At 43.0% G+C, this 19,316-nt stretch overlaps 1 protein-coding gene across 10 annotated transcripts in view; it reads right to left on the bottom strand.

Annotated features, from left to right (window-relative positions):
• The window catches only part of DOCK7 (dedicator of cytokinesis 7), a 106,664-nt gene that overhangs the window by 10,626 nt on the left and 76,722 nt on the right, over nucleotides 1–19,316 (bottom strand). For 4 of the 10 annotated variants that reach the window (XM_074831840.1, XM_074831847.1, XM_074831844.1 and 1 more), the window contains 14 exons: nucleotides 16,689–16,858; nucleotides 15,713–15,867; nucleotides 14,627–14,809; nucleotides 14,007–14,142; nucleotides 12,732–12,828; nucleotides 10,245–10,341; nucleotides 9,208–9,342; nucleotides 8,366–8,518; nucleotides 7,052–7,210; nucleotides 6,688–6,788; nucleotides 5,549–5,741; nucleotides 4,836–4,979; nucleotides 3,735–3,866; nucleotides 2,715–2,729 (listed from right to left, as the gene is read on the bottom strand). In XM_074831840.1, coding sequence (XP_074687941.1) covers nucleotides 2,715–2,729; nucleotides 3,735–3,866; nucleotides 4,836–4,979; nucleotides 5,549–5,741; nucleotides 6,688–6,788; nucleotides 7,052–7,210; nucleotides 8,366–8,518; nucleotides 9,208–9,342; nucleotides 10,245–10,341; nucleotides 12,732–12,828; nucleotides 14,007–14,142; nucleotides 14,627–14,809; nucleotides 15,713–15,867; nucleotides 16,689–16,858 — 1,870 coding nt within the window. Of the gene's footprint in view, nucleotides 1–2,714; nucleotides 2,730–3,734; nucleotides 3,867–4,835; nucleotides 4,980–5,548; nucleotides 5,742–6,687; nucleotides 6,789–7,051; nucleotides 7,211–8,365; nucleotides 8,519–9,207; nucleotides 9,343–10,244; nucleotides 10,342–12,265; nucleotides 12,284–12,731; nucleotides 12,829–14,006; nucleotides 14,143–14,626; nucleotides 14,810–15,712; nucleotides 15,868–16,688; nucleotides 16,859–19,316 lie in introns of all 10 variants that reach the window. The other 6 variants (XM_074831839.1, XM_074831843.1, XM_074831846.1 and 3 more) reach the window with 2 other exon arrangements.

Genomic DNA, 19,316 nt, shown 5'->3' with positions numbered 1-19,316 from the left:
GTGTTGGGGGATCTGTACCTGGAAGCAAGGGGATGGAAGCAAACTCCTGGGGGAGAGCAAACACCTATGGGCCATTCCATGCCTCACACAGATATTCAGTAGCTGCCAGTCCCCTGAGATGAGGAGAGCTCAGCTGCACGCCTGGCATTACGAATATGGGATGGCTCTGTACTAGGATCTTTGAAATTTAGCCAATACCAAAGTCCATCTAATCACAAACAAAACAACTTAAAAATACTCCATGGTCTTGTTTCTGAAAAGAGCTAAAAATGCAGATATGAGGGAGAAATTATTAAAAGCATTTTATCTCCTATTATTTTATGAAAAATAATAGGGCTTTGGGAGGAGAAGAGAATGAAGGTGAACACTGAATAGCCATTACAGAACTGGCAGAGCAGATAACAGCCACCATGATTTATGAAGGTTCATGATTTGTTATTATGCATGGTAAATACCTTTCAAAATTGCTGGGAATAAAGTTTTAGAGTTATCTCTTGCACGCACACAAAAAGCTTTGCCAACAAGATTTGAAAAAATCAGATGCAAGAGTGATCATCTGCTTTCTTCACCAAGACCAACACAGCAGCAGCTGCCTGAAGGCAGAGTCAGCCTGAAGTATGTAGGAATAAAAGTAACTCCTTCATACACACTGTGCAGAATGCAAAATCCAACCGTCTTTACCAAACCGAGCACTGTTATTTTCTTGCTCAATTTTAACCCAAGGTCCTTTGCAGTGTTGCCAACTATTACAAGTCTTCCAATATTGATTTTTGGAAAGTACCAGCTCCTGGAGTCCTGCTATTCAATGGCAACCTCACCCTGCATACTTTAAAAAGCATTTTTGAATTCTCATGGCACAGCATGAAAAGATTTTACCTAATAACTTTCCTAACTGGAAAGTAAACAAAAAGAATTAACATTTATTCAATGAACAAACACAGAAGCAGAAAAACCCACCACTTGGTATGTTTAAGCAGATCTCAGAAATGCATTGGTGCCAGACTCAGGATACTTCAGTGCTTGTAGTTGGCAATACTATTTTCCTTGTGACACGAGGTGGGGTCCTGCTGTTGGCATAGCTCTTTGGTAAAATGAAATTGGGGTTTCCACAGTGTAAAACAAAAAACAAAAAGGGTGGGAGGGGAAAGAGAAAGGGGAAAAAAAAAAAATTCCACAAGTAGGAACTTACCACAACAGACAATAGTAAGAGTGGGGAGGAGGGTCAGCAACCAGGGCGATAGAGGAGAAAACAGAAAGTATTTAATTAGGGAAATTCCAAAAAACAAACAAGCAGCAAATTGGCAGCAAATAAACTTTAAAATAAAAAAGGGCGAGCATCAATTAAAGTATTTAAAATAAGGAAAAAGGGCAAAACATGCAACAAATCTGAAAGCTACAAAGCACAAAGATCAGAAAAAGTGTGGCAATGAAAGAGCACGATGACAGACGAGAACTGAAACCATGGGTGTCTTTTACCATGCAGTAAAAAATGACTGAGTGATGTTAGAATCATAACCAATGACAGGATTTTCTTCAGGGGTCGATTTAGGGGCAGACTGATCAAAACAGATGCTCACAGGCCTTCATGTTTGTTGGCTACTGAACACGTATCATTTACACTCCTACAACATGTACTCTGGATTGCTGTGCTGCCTCATCTGCTGGGACTTTTCACAGGAACAAGTAAATGATTTACGGGGCCAGCCCTTAAGTGTCAGGGTTTACTTTTAAGCTACTGAATTTCATTTCTTGCTAGGCCAGAATTAAAACTGACATTCAGACATCATCAGCCCCAATTATTTATGTCACACAATGCAAAAGAACTTCGGTCTTGGCCCCAGTTCAGTAAGTGTGGGTTTAAATGCTCTCCTGTGGTGGAAACCTGGCGTGAGATGGCCCATACTGAGGTGCCTGATTCACAGAAAAGCAGAGATAGACTGGACAGCTGAAGTCTAAGTAAATAATGTAACATCATATTCACAAAACATTTAAAATGTCTTCTGAGACTTCTCGACGCTCATGTACCCACTGTGTTGACTGGACTAGGGCCTGAGTTATCAACCTCGCTCTGGTGTGTGCGACTGCAGATGAAGCCGACTGCTTTGTCTATTTTTAATCCAAATGTGTGGTTCTCCTGGTGCATGTCATAGAAATGTGAGCAAACAGCCTCTACAAAAGGGAAAGCAGCAAAACTGACTCCAGTTAACACAACTGAGCTATTTTACTGCCAGATAAACAGCTACATAACAAATTGATTGTTCTTAAATGAACAGAATGAAGCAGCCTATTCTCTGAGATATGGTCTGCACAGGCAGTAAACCAGTTTTGTGTTTCAGTACCTCTGAGCATTATTGCTTAAATCGACCCCTGTGGGTGGGGTGAAAATATGGTATGAGGGGATGATATTCTGTGTCAATGCTGATGAAAAGAAATATAAACAAATTATAAAAACAAACTAGTGATGATACAGTGGCTCATTCACCAAAGAACCTCATTAGTGGAACACATCAGCATCCATGCACTACCTACAGCTTCTTATGAAGAATTTCCTACTACAACCACAATCGGTTTATTGGTATTTCTTTGGTTAATGAATTGTTTTAACAGCAGACAGCAACAGAAATACCCACAACTAGCACATGTGGGCAAGCATTGGCGTGAGTCATCTGAAAAATCTATTAGTGTTCTTTACTAACTAAAATGGAGTTACCTACCTCCCAGCCAGTACTCTGTGTAATAAAAAGTAAAAAGCGCATGTCACAGAAACCAAAAAAAAAATTTCAAAGGCCACAACATGACCATCAATGTAAGGTATCATAAACCTGAAATGGTCTCAATGATAAGTCACCATGCATCCAAAACTGGCCCAGAAGGACACTCAGTGATTGTCCTCCATTAGCTCATTTAACCTCAGAAATCTGGCAATGCCAGAACATGGAGAAAACCACCAGACCCTCAGCTGGATCCTATGAAATCAATGCACTAACCAACATCTACTGAGGAGCTGATGGCAGCATAAGGGTAACTACACCAACAGACAAACAATGTCCCCAGCAGCTCATGACCAGGAAGTTGACTGAGGTGAGGGGCTTGGAGTAGCACTGGCATGTACTGTCGGAGGGGCTGCCGAGTCCTTGCCTGCCCTGACAGAAAGGCATGCACCCAGCAGGCCTCCCCTAGGAGATAATGTGCTTCGTAAGAGTTGCCAAGTGCTCTCGCCTCCTGCTTAGCTGAGGTCTGTTGAGCTTTGTGAGGGTTGATAATTTCTGATGTCTCTCATCAAATGCTCAGCACCTAAGCTGGTGGGTTTTGCACCATCTAAGTTTAGAAAGGTTCCTTCAATAATTTATCCACCGTATGAACAGACAAATAAAACCCCAACATTTCTGAATGTTACCTCCCAGGCTAAATAGTGGGTTTTCCCAGCATGCAAAACACAGTTTAAAATAACATCTGAAAGGATAAACTGACAGATGACTGGAATTTTTAACTCTTGGATATTTCTGAAGTTACAATGAAACTTGGCATGAGATGTTCTCTCATGTTTCTCACGTTAAATGTTCAGAAAGAAAAAATCCTGTTAGTGATCCTTGCAATTACAGTGTGGATCACCATTTGACAATTCTCACATAATCTGATTTAAATGGTTTTTTCTTAACAGGTAGTTTTTATTTGCACTGAGCATTTGAAGTTTCTTCACAATTCACACTGCAGCTGAAAATTCAAATCATTACCTGGTGAACAATCTTGCTGAATGCTTCTTGGAGTTTACCATGAATAGTAGATAGCTTCTTGGCATCTCTATTCGCTTCATGAATAGGAATAAGGACTTTGTAAACCTCATTAACTGCTTCATACATGCCAGCCTACAAAAATAAGGTCCATCAGATTGCTCCATCAATTCAACAACACGAATAATACATATTACCAGCATTTAAATTATAAAGCTGCAAAATGAAAAGGTGGCTTAGATACCACTGTGATGAAATCAGCATCTTTTCTTAAAATATACCCATATTCTTAAAATATACCCAATGGAATAACATCCTCAGTTACCCTTGAAATCAAGAGCCTACTGCATTACACATTTCTACTAGTAAATAAGATGATCAACAAAATCAAAACTGGGATATTTTGGATGGATATACGCACAAGAGCACAACAAGCTAAATAGGATCCTAACCAAATCCATGGGAATTAAATAGGGAAGCTTAAGTGTACAGTACAGCTCATTCTATTTAGTGCATCTTCAACCCGAGTGACTTCTGCATCCACTTTTGGCACTCCATGAGCTGGGGTCTGTGAGGTCTCCTTAGGAGGGGATCCAGCCCATCGCCGGCAGAGACACTGCACCGCACGGCTTAGCCAGCCCACAGCAGGGCTTCTGAGTCTTTGCCCTGGAGTTATGGCTGCTTGTACTTAAATGATATTTCATAATGTGTTGTGGGAAATAATTCACTTGCTTTCCTTGGTTTCTGATGGATACGCTACCACCAGTTCATTAACACTGCTCACACAAAGCTCTCGGCCCACTCTTTTTGAAGAGGAGGAAAAACATTACAGCCTTTCTTTACTATTGTGAACTCCCAAATGTACAGTATTGAAGTGAAAGACGTGGAAACACACAAAGGCCTCTTGGTCCCAGATCCTGTTCTTTGCACAGTTTACTCCAGAGGGCAAACTGGGCTGTCTTGAGCAACTAAAACTCCAAATGGTCCATGCAAATGAAACGGTTACAATAGAATTATAGTCTCATCAAGAAAACATTTTCCTTCATATTGCCCAGCAGTGTAAGATTGCTGAAGAGGATGGAGAAAGAAATTAAACTCTTCTACCATGGAGAAAGATGCTGCAGCCTGTTCCAGCAATCCCACCAGACCAGCTTCTGTAAAATACTTTCCAGAACAGATACCTTCTTCATCTGGTGATACAACATCATCAGAAACTGCTGACTCTTCCAAAACATTGGAAGATATGTTCTAAGGAGATATAATGTAGACAAAATATTTTTACTCAATTTAAACAACATTCAACACTTTCAAGACTTTGAAAGCCAGCTGATTTTCAATCAAATCCTAAAATTTTTAAAGAGGCAGCTTTCATGTGCATTTTATTTAATTTCCTTCTGAACCAGCACAGTACTTCAGCACATGCTTAAGCTAACTGGCCTGGACCACTGACACATTCCAAGCTAAGCATGTACTTGTTTGCTCTGCCCTGCTTAACACTACTAGTCACAGGAACCACTTTCATCAACTGGCCCCACTACACACTGGCTAGATCAAAGAGGTTAAAACCCCATGACTTAAATGAAGAAATAAAAAGAACTGGGTTCACTCAGTCTATGGATGTAAAGACTTTGGGGAACCCAGAAAGTCTTCAAGCGTAATAAAAATTTTTCAGAAGTTGCTGTAATGCATTCTGCCCAAAACAAATGGAGTAAGTGCAGTATGAGTATGTAGGCACAGTAACACCCAGCCCATGGAGATACTCTATCTCAGCAGGAGATGACAAAACCCAAAAATACATTACGGAGGATAATCCCCACCTGAAATGTAACACACCCTACAGGGAGGTATTTTCGGTCTTCCAGCATGCTTAGATATTCAGCCACCAAGGCTGCAGAGTGGACCAGGCACTGGGCTGATTCAGCATGATTGCTCCTCTCGGAGTGCTTTCCAGCCATGTTCTGCAGCCACGTCAGGCGCAGGTCAGGGGAATTCTGATAGCCCTTTGCAATCCTAATTGAAGAGAAAACCTCCGTGATTAGTATTTAGTTACTTCTGCTTAAATAACAACCACCCTCAGTGCTAGGCTATCTAGAAACACATGAGATAAAATAGATGGACAGTTACCCTAAATCAGTGTATAGATTTCTGAGCCAATTAGTAGCAGGCAAGAAACTACAGCTCTCCCCTGATGGCAGAATGCTTTTATGGGTGACTGTTGAAGCTGTTCACCAAAGCTCCCAAGTCACCTGGGGACTGGTAGTAAGCCAGAGGTGTGGGACAACCAGGGCACGCCTGACTGGTTGCTTATGACTAAATCTCTGTCGCCTTCTAAGAAGCCTTCAGGACCATTTGTGCAGACAACACCATGCAATTTGGTAGCTGGGATCTTAACACGGCTCTGGAATATCTTTTGTATATGGAGACCATCATGTGTACCACCACCAAAAAGCCTTTTGTGCAAGCAGGTCCCGGAAGAACCTTAAGTTTTCCCTGATGCAAGCAGGGAGAGTTGTCTTTAGTCAGGTGAAGGATGACATTGTCAGAGACTGCTGGGGAATGGAAACTCCTTTTATCCAAGATAAGCTACATAAATGTCAAACAAAACCTATCAACACCACTTTCAAACATAACAGACAGGTACATATTGGTCCATGAGCACTGAGACCCAGAACTGCTCCAAAAACAAGCTCTGTAAGGGCTCAAATGTGCAATATCTGAGTCCAAAATCAAACAGCAAGTAGTTGTGTTGTTTTCAGGTGAAATATGAATCACGGCAAGCAGTTTAAAATAGGATTAAGTTCCAAGTAAAGCAACTGCTAATAAAAAACAAGTAATCAAAGTTCGCAATAGCTCACGCTCTAAATACAGGAAGTGCCATAGGTACTAAGCTTTGTTCAAACACAGCGTGGAGCACTGACATCTACTGTCCCTACAGTGCAACGGGTATAAACTCTACCTGTACATCAGGTCAATCAGCATTTCTGGATCTTCCTGGTGCTCCTTCATTTTAACTGTGTCAGAGAGGATCATATGGAGGTTGAACACTAGATCCTGGACCTGTAAAAAATATACTGCTGTAATGAACTGGCAATGGGAATCGAGCTACACACTGCTATGTCAGAACCACAGTCACTCTGAACCTTTGTGTGTTTGCACCTTATTGTCACAATTAATCAAGGATCTCGGGTTTATGTACTTAGATGATTAAAAAAAACAAGAGTACCTCCTTCAGGGAATGCATGCAAATGCCAACTCTAGATGGAGGTTTAAGCACAGTCTGTTAATGAACTATACATTACTTCTCTTGTGGTATTTTCTACCTGATCAGGAAATGTTGTTTCCCTAAGTTCCAGATCTTCTTCAGCATATGTCAAAATAGTCTTCAGGGAACGTCGCAAAAATTCTTCATTGAAGTTCTGGGATGTCCCCACCAAAGATGAGAGAGACATGGTCACCTGCATTTTCACTCTGGCAAAGTTCTGCAACACAGATATTGTTATGGTATTTCAACAAGCTGGAGATGCTACAATGGTCTGCTGCATCATCAGTGCTATGGTCATGGTACCCTCCTCCTGACAGATACCTGATACAAAAAAGAAAACTCTTTAGTTTTGTGGAAAAGGGCTGTCTCAGAGCAGTGATTACAATAAACCTCTGGTGCTGCTGAACTTCATAATCTGACGACAGCATTACTGAGTTCCAGGTGAAGGTTCTCCTGCAAAAGTTTTAGTTTTCTCTCCTAAGGATGATGCTCAACTCATTCTCATGATACAGCCTTCATTCCAGACAGCTGCTTTTGGTTTGGTCTAGGCTAAAAACTGGAGTCACTGTTAACTCGCTGCTATCACTCCACTAAGAGTCCCTGGGCCCAGAACCAGTGGGTCCCTCCAGTTCTGCTCCTCCCCGTGCAGGACTGTAACCGAAGCAGTGTAAACCAAGGTGTCTGGAGAAGCACCTTGTAACACATAGCTACATGTATGCCTGCAAAATACCAACTGGGAAAGTTAAGGCTGGGAATTTTCTTGATAATTTAAAGTGCACACGGGTGAGTCAAGCTAAGATGTAATTAGAGGCAAGATCTGAATGAAAACAAAATCCCAGCATTGCTAACTCACCTCCACTAACACAGCCCTTTCAGAAAGGACACACGTACTAGCTGTGCCACAGAAAGGGCTGTGTGGCTGTTTCTGCTCTCATCTAGAGGTGTGTGAAAGTAAGGCCAACTTACAACAAACAGCCCCTTAAGTGCAAACTGTCCAATCTGAATAGGATGCAAACCTTCTAAACTGACAGGTTTGGAAACTCTTGCAGTGGATGTTCCAGGCAGGGCTCTGCATCTCTCTATAAACCAACACAAGAAGCAGCTTGCCTGCAAAGAGATTCTGGGCATACAGCTCAGACTCTGACACTGGAAACCGGACACTCCAGCTACGCACTGACCAGCTGTGTGAGGTAGCACAAAACCAAGAGCTAGGCAAAGTCGTGTCACAGCTGCGTGACTCTCTTCCCTTTGCAGTCACGCTCGTTTCAACAGTAAGCACAGCCTTTCTCCCACAGGAACACAAAGAGCCCCATCCAGCAGTCCCCAGCCAGTTTACAAGTAAGAACCTACTGAAGTGCACCAGGACACTCACGTTCCCAATCTCAAAGTTTTGCCTCATCAGAAGGTAAAGAGAAGCACTCGCATGCGATCGTATCGTGCTGATACTGCTGCTACAGTGTCTCAGGAGCCTCAGGCACAGATCTGCACACTGCTCAGTCTCCTCTTCAAACAGCAGCTCAGGGAACTGCAAAAACAGCACATGAGAAAATTTAGTGCTTGGACAGAGACGAATAAGCACTCAGACAAAAAGGTCAGGGCAACCCACAGCAATACACTGGCATTAGAGGAAGTCCAATCGCCTCTGTTTTGAGGGGAATGATGCTAATTTGAATCACTTTTACAGTAAGGCAAAGCAGACTCACTGGCAGCACTGGAAGGCAACTCATTTTACCTACCCCACAACTTGCTCCTATATCTACACCCTTAGACCAATTTATATCAGTTCCAAAAACTCAGGCTTAAAATCTGAGGTTTTTCCAGTACACCTAAAGAAACTGGGAAATTGTTTAAATTATGGGCCCATTAAAACAAATCCATTTTAAGCGAAATTCATACAGCTTCAATTCTACCCGTGCTTACCCTAGGGGCTAAGTGCCTCTGCCCACTTACCACTGGCCAGCAGGAACCCACACCACACTCGGGCTGTGTGATCTGTACCTTTGCGTGCAGCCGTCAGTCTCAAAGTGCATAAATACAGGTACTGATCATGAAAACCAGTCAGGCTGTATCAACCCCCAGACCACACTTCCCGAAAATCAATACCACACAAATTAATAAACGCTTGGTGAAGTGACCCCAATGCAAAGGAAGAAAACAGTCCCAGCCTCCACCAGTGCTGCTCAGGATCTATTATAGCATCCACAGAGAATTCACCTTTGAAACCAAAGCCCTCTGTGTGGCGAAGCAGTGTTGGAGATAAAGTGCACTTTGGTTGCAGGCCATGCTGTGCAGAAGCACTTTCAGCACCCCACCGAGGATACTCTCTTTGGACTCCGTCACAGAAACAGTCTGCAGTCAAAAGTAAACCAAGAGTTGCATGAGCAAAAATTAACCTCCTGTGTGTGTTTGTGTGTGTGTAAGAGAGATATCAACTCTGCTGAAAAGCCCTTTGGCATGGAGAAATTACCCACTTAGCTGAGCCTGCAAAAGTCACATTACTGAATCAATCCCCAGGTAACGAAAACCTGCCCCATGTGCTAAAGCCAGTGGAATGATGATGCTTTCTACCCGATGAGGCTCTGACCCCTGGGGACCTTGTTCTACTAGAAGGAAAGTCTGGACTCTGGGTGGATTATTCAGGTGGGATTTCTGGGAGCCCTGGGATTCCTGGGTCTCTCTGCAGCTCGGAGGTGGATCTGATCAGCCTGCTACTGCCTGCTTCCAGCCCGTGCCCAGGCTTTGTTTGTAGAGACAAAAAAAAAGCAGGAGACAAAACTGCCACATGTTCTCGCTCACCTGCGGGGACTGAGGAAATAGCTGGGCTGTGCACACAGACCACGGCGCCTGGAAGCTTTCCTGCACTGTGCAAAGTAAGTACAGATCCAGGAGACCGACCTGGAACCTAACAACTTCAGGCTGATTTGGACAGGAACTAGAGGAACTGGTTAGATTAGGGCAGGACTTGGAAATTTTCACAGTTCATTACTGAGTTTCTGAACAACTGCTTCTTATGCTACAAAAAGGGAACAGTCTTTCAAAAAGACTGAAGGAAGCTATCACGATGTAAAATCAGATTGTTACAGGCTGAGAATTAGGAGTGGCATTACCACCCTTCCCGCTGCAGCAGGGGAGTTGAACAGTTCTGACAGCATTCAGGCAGTTCAGAGCAGAAGGAAGATTTTGTTTAACAAACTGCTGCGTGGCCAGGTGAGTATAATGCTATTACATCTCTATTTTTTTATCACCCTTACCTGTACAACTATCTCTAGCGTATCCAAAATAATCAGATTGGCTTCTGTTGCAAGATTTCCATCGATAAGAGCCTCATGTTCTATCTCTGCCCTTGATCTAATCAGAGAAAAGAAAGGAATAAAATTACTTTTTGTTTAAGAAGTAGACCTACCTATTTTCTCATTAGCAGGAAACTCCCAGTTACAATTTGTGTATTATTGGACAACACTACAAGGATATTTCAATGCATCCATTAAGAGGACAGGAAGAAAGACTTGGTTTTTTACAAATACAAACTTACACAGGATTTACGTTCATCATGCTAGGAGAGATGACACTACTCTCTGACACATCTGTTACTCTCCCAGGAACATGACAACCGTTTAGAATCAAAGTCCAACTCAAAACTGGTTTAGTAGCATTGTTAGGCATGCAACAGCACAACCAAGAACAGAACATATGGTTTTATGTTATAGGCTATGGACACAAGGTGGTGCTACACGAGCTAGTATATCGGCACTGTTGATCCCAGCAGCTAGACTGGTTGTAGCACAGAGTGCATACTGTCAGGGTGCAATCTTTGTCTGTTTAAGCTACATTACATTACAGTTCTTGAAGAATATCTTCCTCTCCAAGAAAAATGACAAAATTTTGCAGTTGTATGCCAGGCACTCGCTTTCCTGGAAAAAATCTTACAAAGTTCATACACCCACTCACACCAGTAGCCCCAGGAATTCCGCAGCAACCACCTAATTTCAGTGGCACGAGCTGCATTTGGCAAAGAACCAGTAGTATATTTAAAGAGCCTAACTGTGGCCTGCCCTACCACAGGTGCTGTCTCCGACAGACTCATGCCAGGCCAAATCACAGCAGGAGTGTGACCCATGGGAACTGACAAAAACCAAGCAAAATACACAACAAAGGGGACAGCAGCTGACTCGGCTCTTGGACCTGTATTGCAGCAATCCTCCCCTGCCACACTCTGCTTCCTCTGGGAGCTAGGTCATACACTCATTATCTACTCTTCAGGTTCCAGAATATGAAGGCTTGAGGCCTGGCCCTCTATAAAATAATATTATCTGTATAAAATAATACCACCTGCAATTACCTGTGCACAATTCTTGGTGTGAAAAGTCTTGCTTATTAGGTTTCAAAGGGTCAGACTCTACCTACACAAGCAGGACACGCTTGCAGCACCACAGGAGTGGAGTGTGATGGACCCAGGTCACAGTGAGCAAGTACAGGTTAAAAATCAGGTTTGTAGAGTTATCTAAGCAGATTATTTTGTGGGGTGAGATACCACCCGTTGACCATCAAGGTATTCCACAGCTGTTTAACATGTACGTGAGGTCCTTCTGGGAAGGAGAGGGCTCAGATTTAGTGCTGGCAGTGAACTGATAAGTTCTTCAGGCCAAATTTTAGTCTGGTGTAACTCTGTCCACAGCTCTGGAGTTGTGCCATGGTGGAATTAATATTTACATCACTTCATTAGCAGGTTGAAACACCCTGGTTGGCTTTCCCAATGCCTCAACAGGACTGGAGTCTTGGACAAAAAGTCAGTACTTGACATAACAAGAGATTACATTCTTGTGTTGGACAAAGCAATTAGAAGCTGTGAAGATGTATTTTCTATTCCAGAAAGTGTCGGTGTCTTCAAGGGTAAAATTTGGCCTGATCTCCATCTGGGCTCTGAGGACGCCATTCCTCAGTTTCTTCAGAGCTTCACTTGGGCTGAGATTGCTTTCCTAGGATTAGGAATAATTCTTTCGCTGGGAGGATGGAGACTGCAGGTGGCAATTTGTGGAAACAGAAAACGTGCACAGCAAAGCTCAAACACAACTCCTGAGCCCTCCGGACTAAACCACGCCAAGAGAGGGAATTTTAAAGGAAACGAGTGTAATAAGCAAAAAGAGTTCATTCCAATCAGTTGCACACACACACTGAAAACTTCTGCCAAGCATCACAAACAATGCTGTGATGATTGAGTCTGCAGATGTACAAAATGGCAATTTATAAGAACTGCACACCAATGCTACAGTACCTGGCTGGTTTGTGGCTTCTAAAAGCACAGCACATGTGGAAAAACAATCAAAGTGATGGATTAGGACAGGAAAGGAAAGCGAGCTTTGACAACTCCAGAATGCTCTTATGGAATAAAGGAAATATGACATGAGATATATATGCTATCTGTGAAAACTGTTAATGGATCTTCTCTCTAAATTACAGCTTACTACAGGGTTTCAAGAAGGTAATGGATTGTATCAGTTGCTTTAAATCTCATTTTAAAATCTAAGAAAGCAAGGGACAGTGGAAAAGTAAAGAGTTAGACAGGGCAGTGTTGGACTAAAAGCTATTTGCACACTGCCAGCCCTGTTCCAACTGAGGGCCCAAACCTGCTCACACAAGAGCTAAGCAGACTGCTGCCTTTGACCTTCTACGGGGAGAAAGACCCTGCGTTCTCACAGGCACTGGCACATTGTTAATGTAGAAGGATAAGGCAGAGTTACTTGTCAAGCTTTTCTGTGTTTTGACGCCAGTGAGTCATATCCTTTCTCCATCTCAAATTCTCTTGACTTCCAAACGCACTCCCAGAAGGACTTCTCTCTGCAGGATAAGATCAAAACAGCAGCAGTCATCTAATGCTCATTTTTTGCACAGGTAGCATCCAGATTTGTTCACAAGTGACAGGTGACAGCAAACTACAACTTCTTAGAGCCCAAGGTTGTGGCACTCACCCAAGATGTTTACAGGGCCCCTAATTCTGTCACTGCTGAGTGAGGCAACCTCACTTGCAGTGGTTTTGTAGGCAAGTGAGGAATGAGCAGCGCAGACCACTTTGTGTGCTGCCACATGCCAGCTCACTACAGAGCTAATGGAGAGAAGCAGCTGAGATACTCAAATCAGGAGGGAGGTATCAGGGCTGGTAAGAGAAGCACCTTCCTTGGACTACATAAGGAGCCTGGGTGTGACAACCCTGAGCAGTCTGATATTGCTGCCTTCAACTGGCACACAGGAAAGTTCTCAGGGTGGTGCTGAGACCCCTTTCCTACCCCACAGTATTTTATGTCTTTATTCTTATTGCTGGGAGGGCAAGGCAATTTCAAGTAATAAAGGCAATCAGGCCAGATTAAGAAAAAAAATACAAAGGTCCCCATCTCTCTGAAGTGATTCATTAATTACGGCTCTAAAATATTTATTCAACTTAGTTCACAATGACTGGCTCAAAAGTAACAGGACGCCTGTGGCAGAGTAGGAGACAAAACCACAGTTCTGATTCTTGTCCTGACCTCTGGGCCATCCTTCCTCCCAAACAACATCAACAGCAAATATCATCAGAAGGTGCTTGTTACCCCAACTACCAGCTATTTCAAGCCTCATTAAGTTAGCAGAAATATCCAGGCATTTTCAGAGCTATCAAAGCAAGATCAGGCAGTTTGTTTTCTGCTCTGATCCTTGCACAGGACGTACTAGAAGGTGGCTCTGAAAGATACTACACTGGAAGACGCTCAGGCAAGAACACCCCGTAATGAGACATGATCACATGTACACAGAAGCAATCAAGTAACAAACAAACTGCCTGTAGATGGAACTTCAGACTGAGCATAGAGATTTTGCAGACCCTGTGAAGCATGCTGTAAACTGCAAATGGCTGCTTCTAGGAGCCTCTGTTTGAAGATCCTGATGAGTAGAATCCCACACCATAGACGGGTGCAAGTAATTGTTGGGGATGGGAGCAGCAGTTTTTGGGAAAAGGGGACGGCCCAGAAGACTTCTTCACTTACCTAGCTGTCCTCTGCTTCTTCGGACCATTTCCTGCCTTGCCCCTATGCTTCCCAAAATAGCTTCTTCAAGTTTGGCTCTCATGTCTTTTGATTTCTTGAATGTCAGACTGTTCATTCTTTCAAACACTTTCTTGCCCTGCAAGTTTCAAATGAGACCATGAGGGAAGATTCTTTCAATCTGGGATATTTTCTAGGCATTAACAACTCAAAATATTTTTCCTGTCTATCTAAAGACATACAGCAAGAAAGGAATAGAGGCTTAGTTGCTAGCTAGATAATCTACCCAGACTCCCGCATTGCTACAGAAAGCTCTCTTCTTGTTGGTAGTAAGCAAAATGACCAAGAGCTATCCCCTTTCCCTGCAGCAGTTCCCAGATGAGTGGCAAGCAGCACAATCTGCTTAAGTGAAACAAGGCACAGATACTTGCATGGCTGAAAAGTAAACATGGAAAAAGGCCAGAGATTGCACAGAGACGTGCTTAGCCTTGGGATTCTGGATACAGGAAATACTTAGGAGAAAGCAGGAAATGCCTTTCTGCAGTCGTGTAAAGGATGGGAGTGTAAAGTTCCTCAGCAAGCCCTAGAAGGAACTTCAGGAGGTTTAAACAATGTAAAAGTACCTTGTATTCAAAGCAGGATACACAAAGATAAAGCAAATCCAGTAGGCGATTGAGCTGCAACACTGACAGGTCTGTGAACCATTTCTGCAAGACGCTTTCATCCGCGTTCTTGAGCACCCACAGGAGGCAGATCAGAAGGCTGCGGCTGGACTCTGTTGAGAAGGTGGAGTGCTGCCTGCCACTCTAAAATAGAGAGGTCAAAATATTTGCCACACTGTATTTCATGTCCAAACACATCAATCATCACTAAAAGGATCTGTACCAGCTACCAGCCCAGCCTAAATAATTACCAAATAGGAACAGAAGGTGAATAGATATTTTTTACTAACAACCAGGAGATACACGTTTCTCTTTCTCAACCCAACAGCTCAGTGGAGCCCACAGACAGTCAAGCAACAAGAGTGAAGCAGCACTTTGAACCCGAATAGTCTCATTATATGAATGAGCTTCTGTTCCAGCAGCAAATACCCGCTTCCCTCAAGATGCCTTTAACAACCTCCAGCAGGTTAACAGTTAAGTGGAGGGACTCCATTCTTTATCTCATGCATCAGTGTCTCACTTTGAGTGCACTAAAACCTGGCAAAATAGGGTCCTGATGCAGGAGTAAAGGGAGGAGGAGGGAGAAATGGAAGGGCCTGTCTGTTACCCAAATCAGGAGGATTCCCTACCTCTGCAGAGAACAGGGGAAATGGCCCATTTATGTCTTCAGCTAGGTGGGATTTAGATGTGGTAGGAATTTTTGCTTAGGGATTAGAGCTCATAATGACCATTCCACTTCACAGGGCTTTTATCAGATTATTTCAGAAAAAGAGGGTCTTTATAAGGAAGGAGAATTCTTCTATTGTCTGAGGTTTGTTGATTTTTATCCCTGCTTGGCATTTTCTTATACCCTCTCTGAGACAGGCTCAACAACACACAAACATGATTTGTTCCCCCTTGTCTTCTATCCTCTGCCTCCCTATGTAACACCCAGCTGCAAACTGAGTCCCTGCCACTCACTGATCAGCCCCACAGGACCTGCACACGTAAATATTTGCTTGTTGACACAGATTGAGGGTCAAGGAATAGGGAGAGATGGCTTTGTACCGATGAGGTGAGTAGAAAACTGCTGGGCCGGGTGAGCTGAGGGACCGATGTTCCTGCAATGGCCATGGCAACTGTCTGGCTTATCATGCTTCCACCCTCGCTTTCATAATCATCAACAGCGACGCAGCTCGGCCTCCCTCGCTGATTGTGACTCTCTGCCGAGAAACATGTGCATCTAGTCAATCCCCAAATTCAAAGTTTCTCTCCCCAGCCTCCCTCCACAGTTTCATTGAACCATCTAGGAATGCAAACTGAAAATCGTCACACTTGTGGGGTCCTGCAAGTAAACAGGACTATTATTTGAGGTCATGCAAAGCAAAGAAAACAATTTTCAAATGCAACCTACACACCCTCAGCATCTAGAATTCTTCTGAAAACAGACCTTTTGTCCCATTGAATACGTCACTCCAAATCCTTACTTGCAGCTTTACTGTGTCTTAAACTCAAAGGATGTAGAAGACAGCTCCAAATTCCAAACTATTCCAGACTGGACTCCCTGCCTTGATTTGAACTAACCCACCTCTGCTGCTCTTGAGGACACTTTGCAAAGCAGCCCTGAAACAAACTGCTGATAGAGCACGTACTAAGAGGAAGAGGAGGAACTCTGCTCATCCTTTGGAATTGTTACGAGAATTGTACTGTATGTGGAGTGACTTTTTAAGCAGGTCAGAGACATAGAGGGAGGCTGGCTAGGCATACACAGTAGCCAGACAGATGTAAACTAAAATGCATTGCTAGTTTTTTGCTTCATGCAAACAAGTGGGCAAATGCAGCCTTTGAGTGTTAACAGTCATCAAAGACAAATTTTGCAAGTGTAGTTTAGGAAACGGATGTGAAAACATGTCAAAGTTATAATTCAGAAAGAGAAACAATCTCATCCAACAGTAGAGGGTTTTGTAGTTCAATTTTAGAACCCAAACACACTCAAGTCTTGTGAGCAGATGAACATATATTCAAAGCACAGAATATAAAATACCTGTGAAGTCATAAAGCTGAGGCACGGTTTCCATGATCACGCCAATGAGAGGTAGATACAGCATTGCCACCCGGGCCTTTACCTGTGGGTCAGCGTACCGCGGATCCGAGTCGTGACTGGACAGTAAATTGTGTACCATATTGATGACCTTCTTATGCAATCCAAATAAACTGTTAAAAGAGAGTTGGGTCATGCAGATTAGTTAATATCTTCAAAGCAAACTATACTTTGTAACTAAGGGGCTTAAAAAAAGGAAAAGATCTTGGTTTTTATTTTTAACTTCATGTAAACTGCCATTACGTGTATTTTTTGATCTCCCATGTATTTTACAAATGGCTGGCTTTTCACTATGCCGTATAAAATGTACAAAAATACCTTGTGGAGGTGCACACCCAATATAATGTGAACACTCTCATATTTTCCATACAAAAACACGGCCCCAGCTACTGCTATGAAGTATCGAGTCTGCTAAAGACCATCAGGAGAACTTAGGGAATATGGAAAACAGGGAGAGAAGCTTGAGAGGACAGTGGGTTCAGTGAAACTATTCACTGTGTTCTTTTTTTGTTTCTGTTTAACACCATTTACAGAGAGAAAAGCCCTCCTAAAACAGAACATTACTTTTATCGAATGATCAGGAAGTTTCTGCGTCAGTTCCCCAACCCCTCATGCAATTATTCAACCAAAACAGTAGACAACAGATCCATAATTCTGAATAAAAAGTGTCAAAGAAATGGAGGGGTAGAAGGAAAAACAGCAAAAAATGGCCTTCCTCATTATTAAGGTGCAAATAATGGCAGGGCCCAAGCACCATCCTCTTTTGCAGGGCACCTTGCATGAGCCTAACTTGGTGCTCACGCCTTGAAAACACAAACTCCCCTGGATCTCTCAAGAACTCGCTCTGCTCCTTTCAATTCCCTCAGCCACCACACAGAGGCAAAACTCTCTCAGAGCAAATAGCAGGTATCTCTGTAGCTATTTGCTTCTGTAGGCAAACCAGGCCAAGAAGACAACTTTACCCCATGCATGAAGCAGCCAAGGAAGCTCATACATTATGCATTAGCAAAACATAAGCTTCAATGTTCAGACCTGAGGTATTAAAACAAGTGCTGAATTTCAGGCAGTATCCACTTTACCTGAAAAGTAGAGTTGAGTTCTGGTTAAAAAAATGAGAGGCTTTGACTGGATTGTTCGGGGTTTAAAATTATTAAAAGGACACTGGTACAGGTTAGGAGGACATTAGCTAGTTGTAGCTACACGTCTTTCCTGTGTTTTTTAATCAAGCCATAATGAGATCCTACAATTGCTTGTTTGTGTAATTAGTGAGACCCTTAACAGCTAGGAAGGAAACGCTCATTTAAGTGACTGGTTCCTTCAGATCAAGGTTAGAGAAAAGTCTTTGCATTAATTTGAAGGAGTGGCACCTAAGTTGTGTTTCTAACAGTTCAAGGGAAACCATCCTGCAGGCCATAGAACTGCACAGAGGGAAAACACATCCAAACAAAGCAGCATAATTCAAACTCAGGGCTATATGAATTTCTTTTTTGCTTTTCCAGAACAGAGCAGGTACTGTGGTGGATCGATCCATAGTGAAGAGGAGGAAATAGGGCTCACTAATCTTTCTGGCTGATAATGCAATGAATTGATCTTGCCGCTCTCCAACCGTCCCCTCTGTTATCTCAGCCCTGGCCTGAACTTGTGTCAACATCACACACTTTTGGGAAACTGACTTTTGCCACTGAACACTGAAGACCAAATTCCGATTTTCTCACTTCTCTCCTGTAACATCAGTCAATATGGGTACCATGGGCACTATGAAACGAGCAATATAAATTAATAGCCAAAGCACTGTTTGTAGGGACAATCTGTTCAGGGTCTAGCTGCTTGGACTCACTCTCTGTAACTGTCACATTCAGCTGGTTTCCTTCACCTGCACGTACATTGTCTTTTAGACTGCAAGTGTTCTGGAGGAGGATTGTAACATACCATGTTACTGCACAGCACCTAGCACAGAGGGATCTAACGTACCGCCTTCAGGCACCAGGGTACTGCCTGAGTCTTTTCTGCCCAACTCAATCCAAAGAGTTCTTCTAAAGTGGGTGAGCTAAAATTTAACATATTTTGCTAACGGAGCAAAAAGACCAAGGACAGAACACATTTAAGGCTCTGTATCACCTATCAAGACCTAAGGCTAAGCTCTAACACAATAAGCAACTAGATGGATGTCCCTCTCCGCTCCTGCTGCAGCTTAATGTAACCGGGAACAATTCTGAGCTTCTTCCGATGGTGGCCAAAACATTTTAATGGCAGGTGTGTCCGAACCCTCTATTAATAAACTGCTGATGATACTATATGACTGTTAAAAGTCTTCACAGGCAAGGGAAGAGCAGGCCTGCACAGACTGGTTTACTTTATGTGGTGGATCTATCAGGGCAAATGCAGGAGGTTGAAGCCTGAGAACAGTTAATAAGCTTCGAACTACAAGTCATTCTGGAAAACAATTTTTTTAAAAATGCATTACTGGTATACATCTCCACCAAAATTCAGGAGCTTTGATCAAAATGCATCTCCAGAGCTGAACTAGCATCAGGGGGCTTTTTCTGTCTAGACAGGGTTTGAGAGAGGAAC

This window comes from Strix aluco, chromosome 8 (assembly GCF_031877795.1).
Source record: "Strix aluco isolate bStrAlu1 chromosome 8, bStrAlu1.hap1, whole genome shotgun sequence".
Classification (NCBI taxonomy): Eukaryota; Metazoa; Chordata; class Aves; order Strigiformes; family Strigidae; genus Strix; species Strix aluco.
This window is presented reverse-complemented; position numbering and strand designations above follow the sequence as displayed.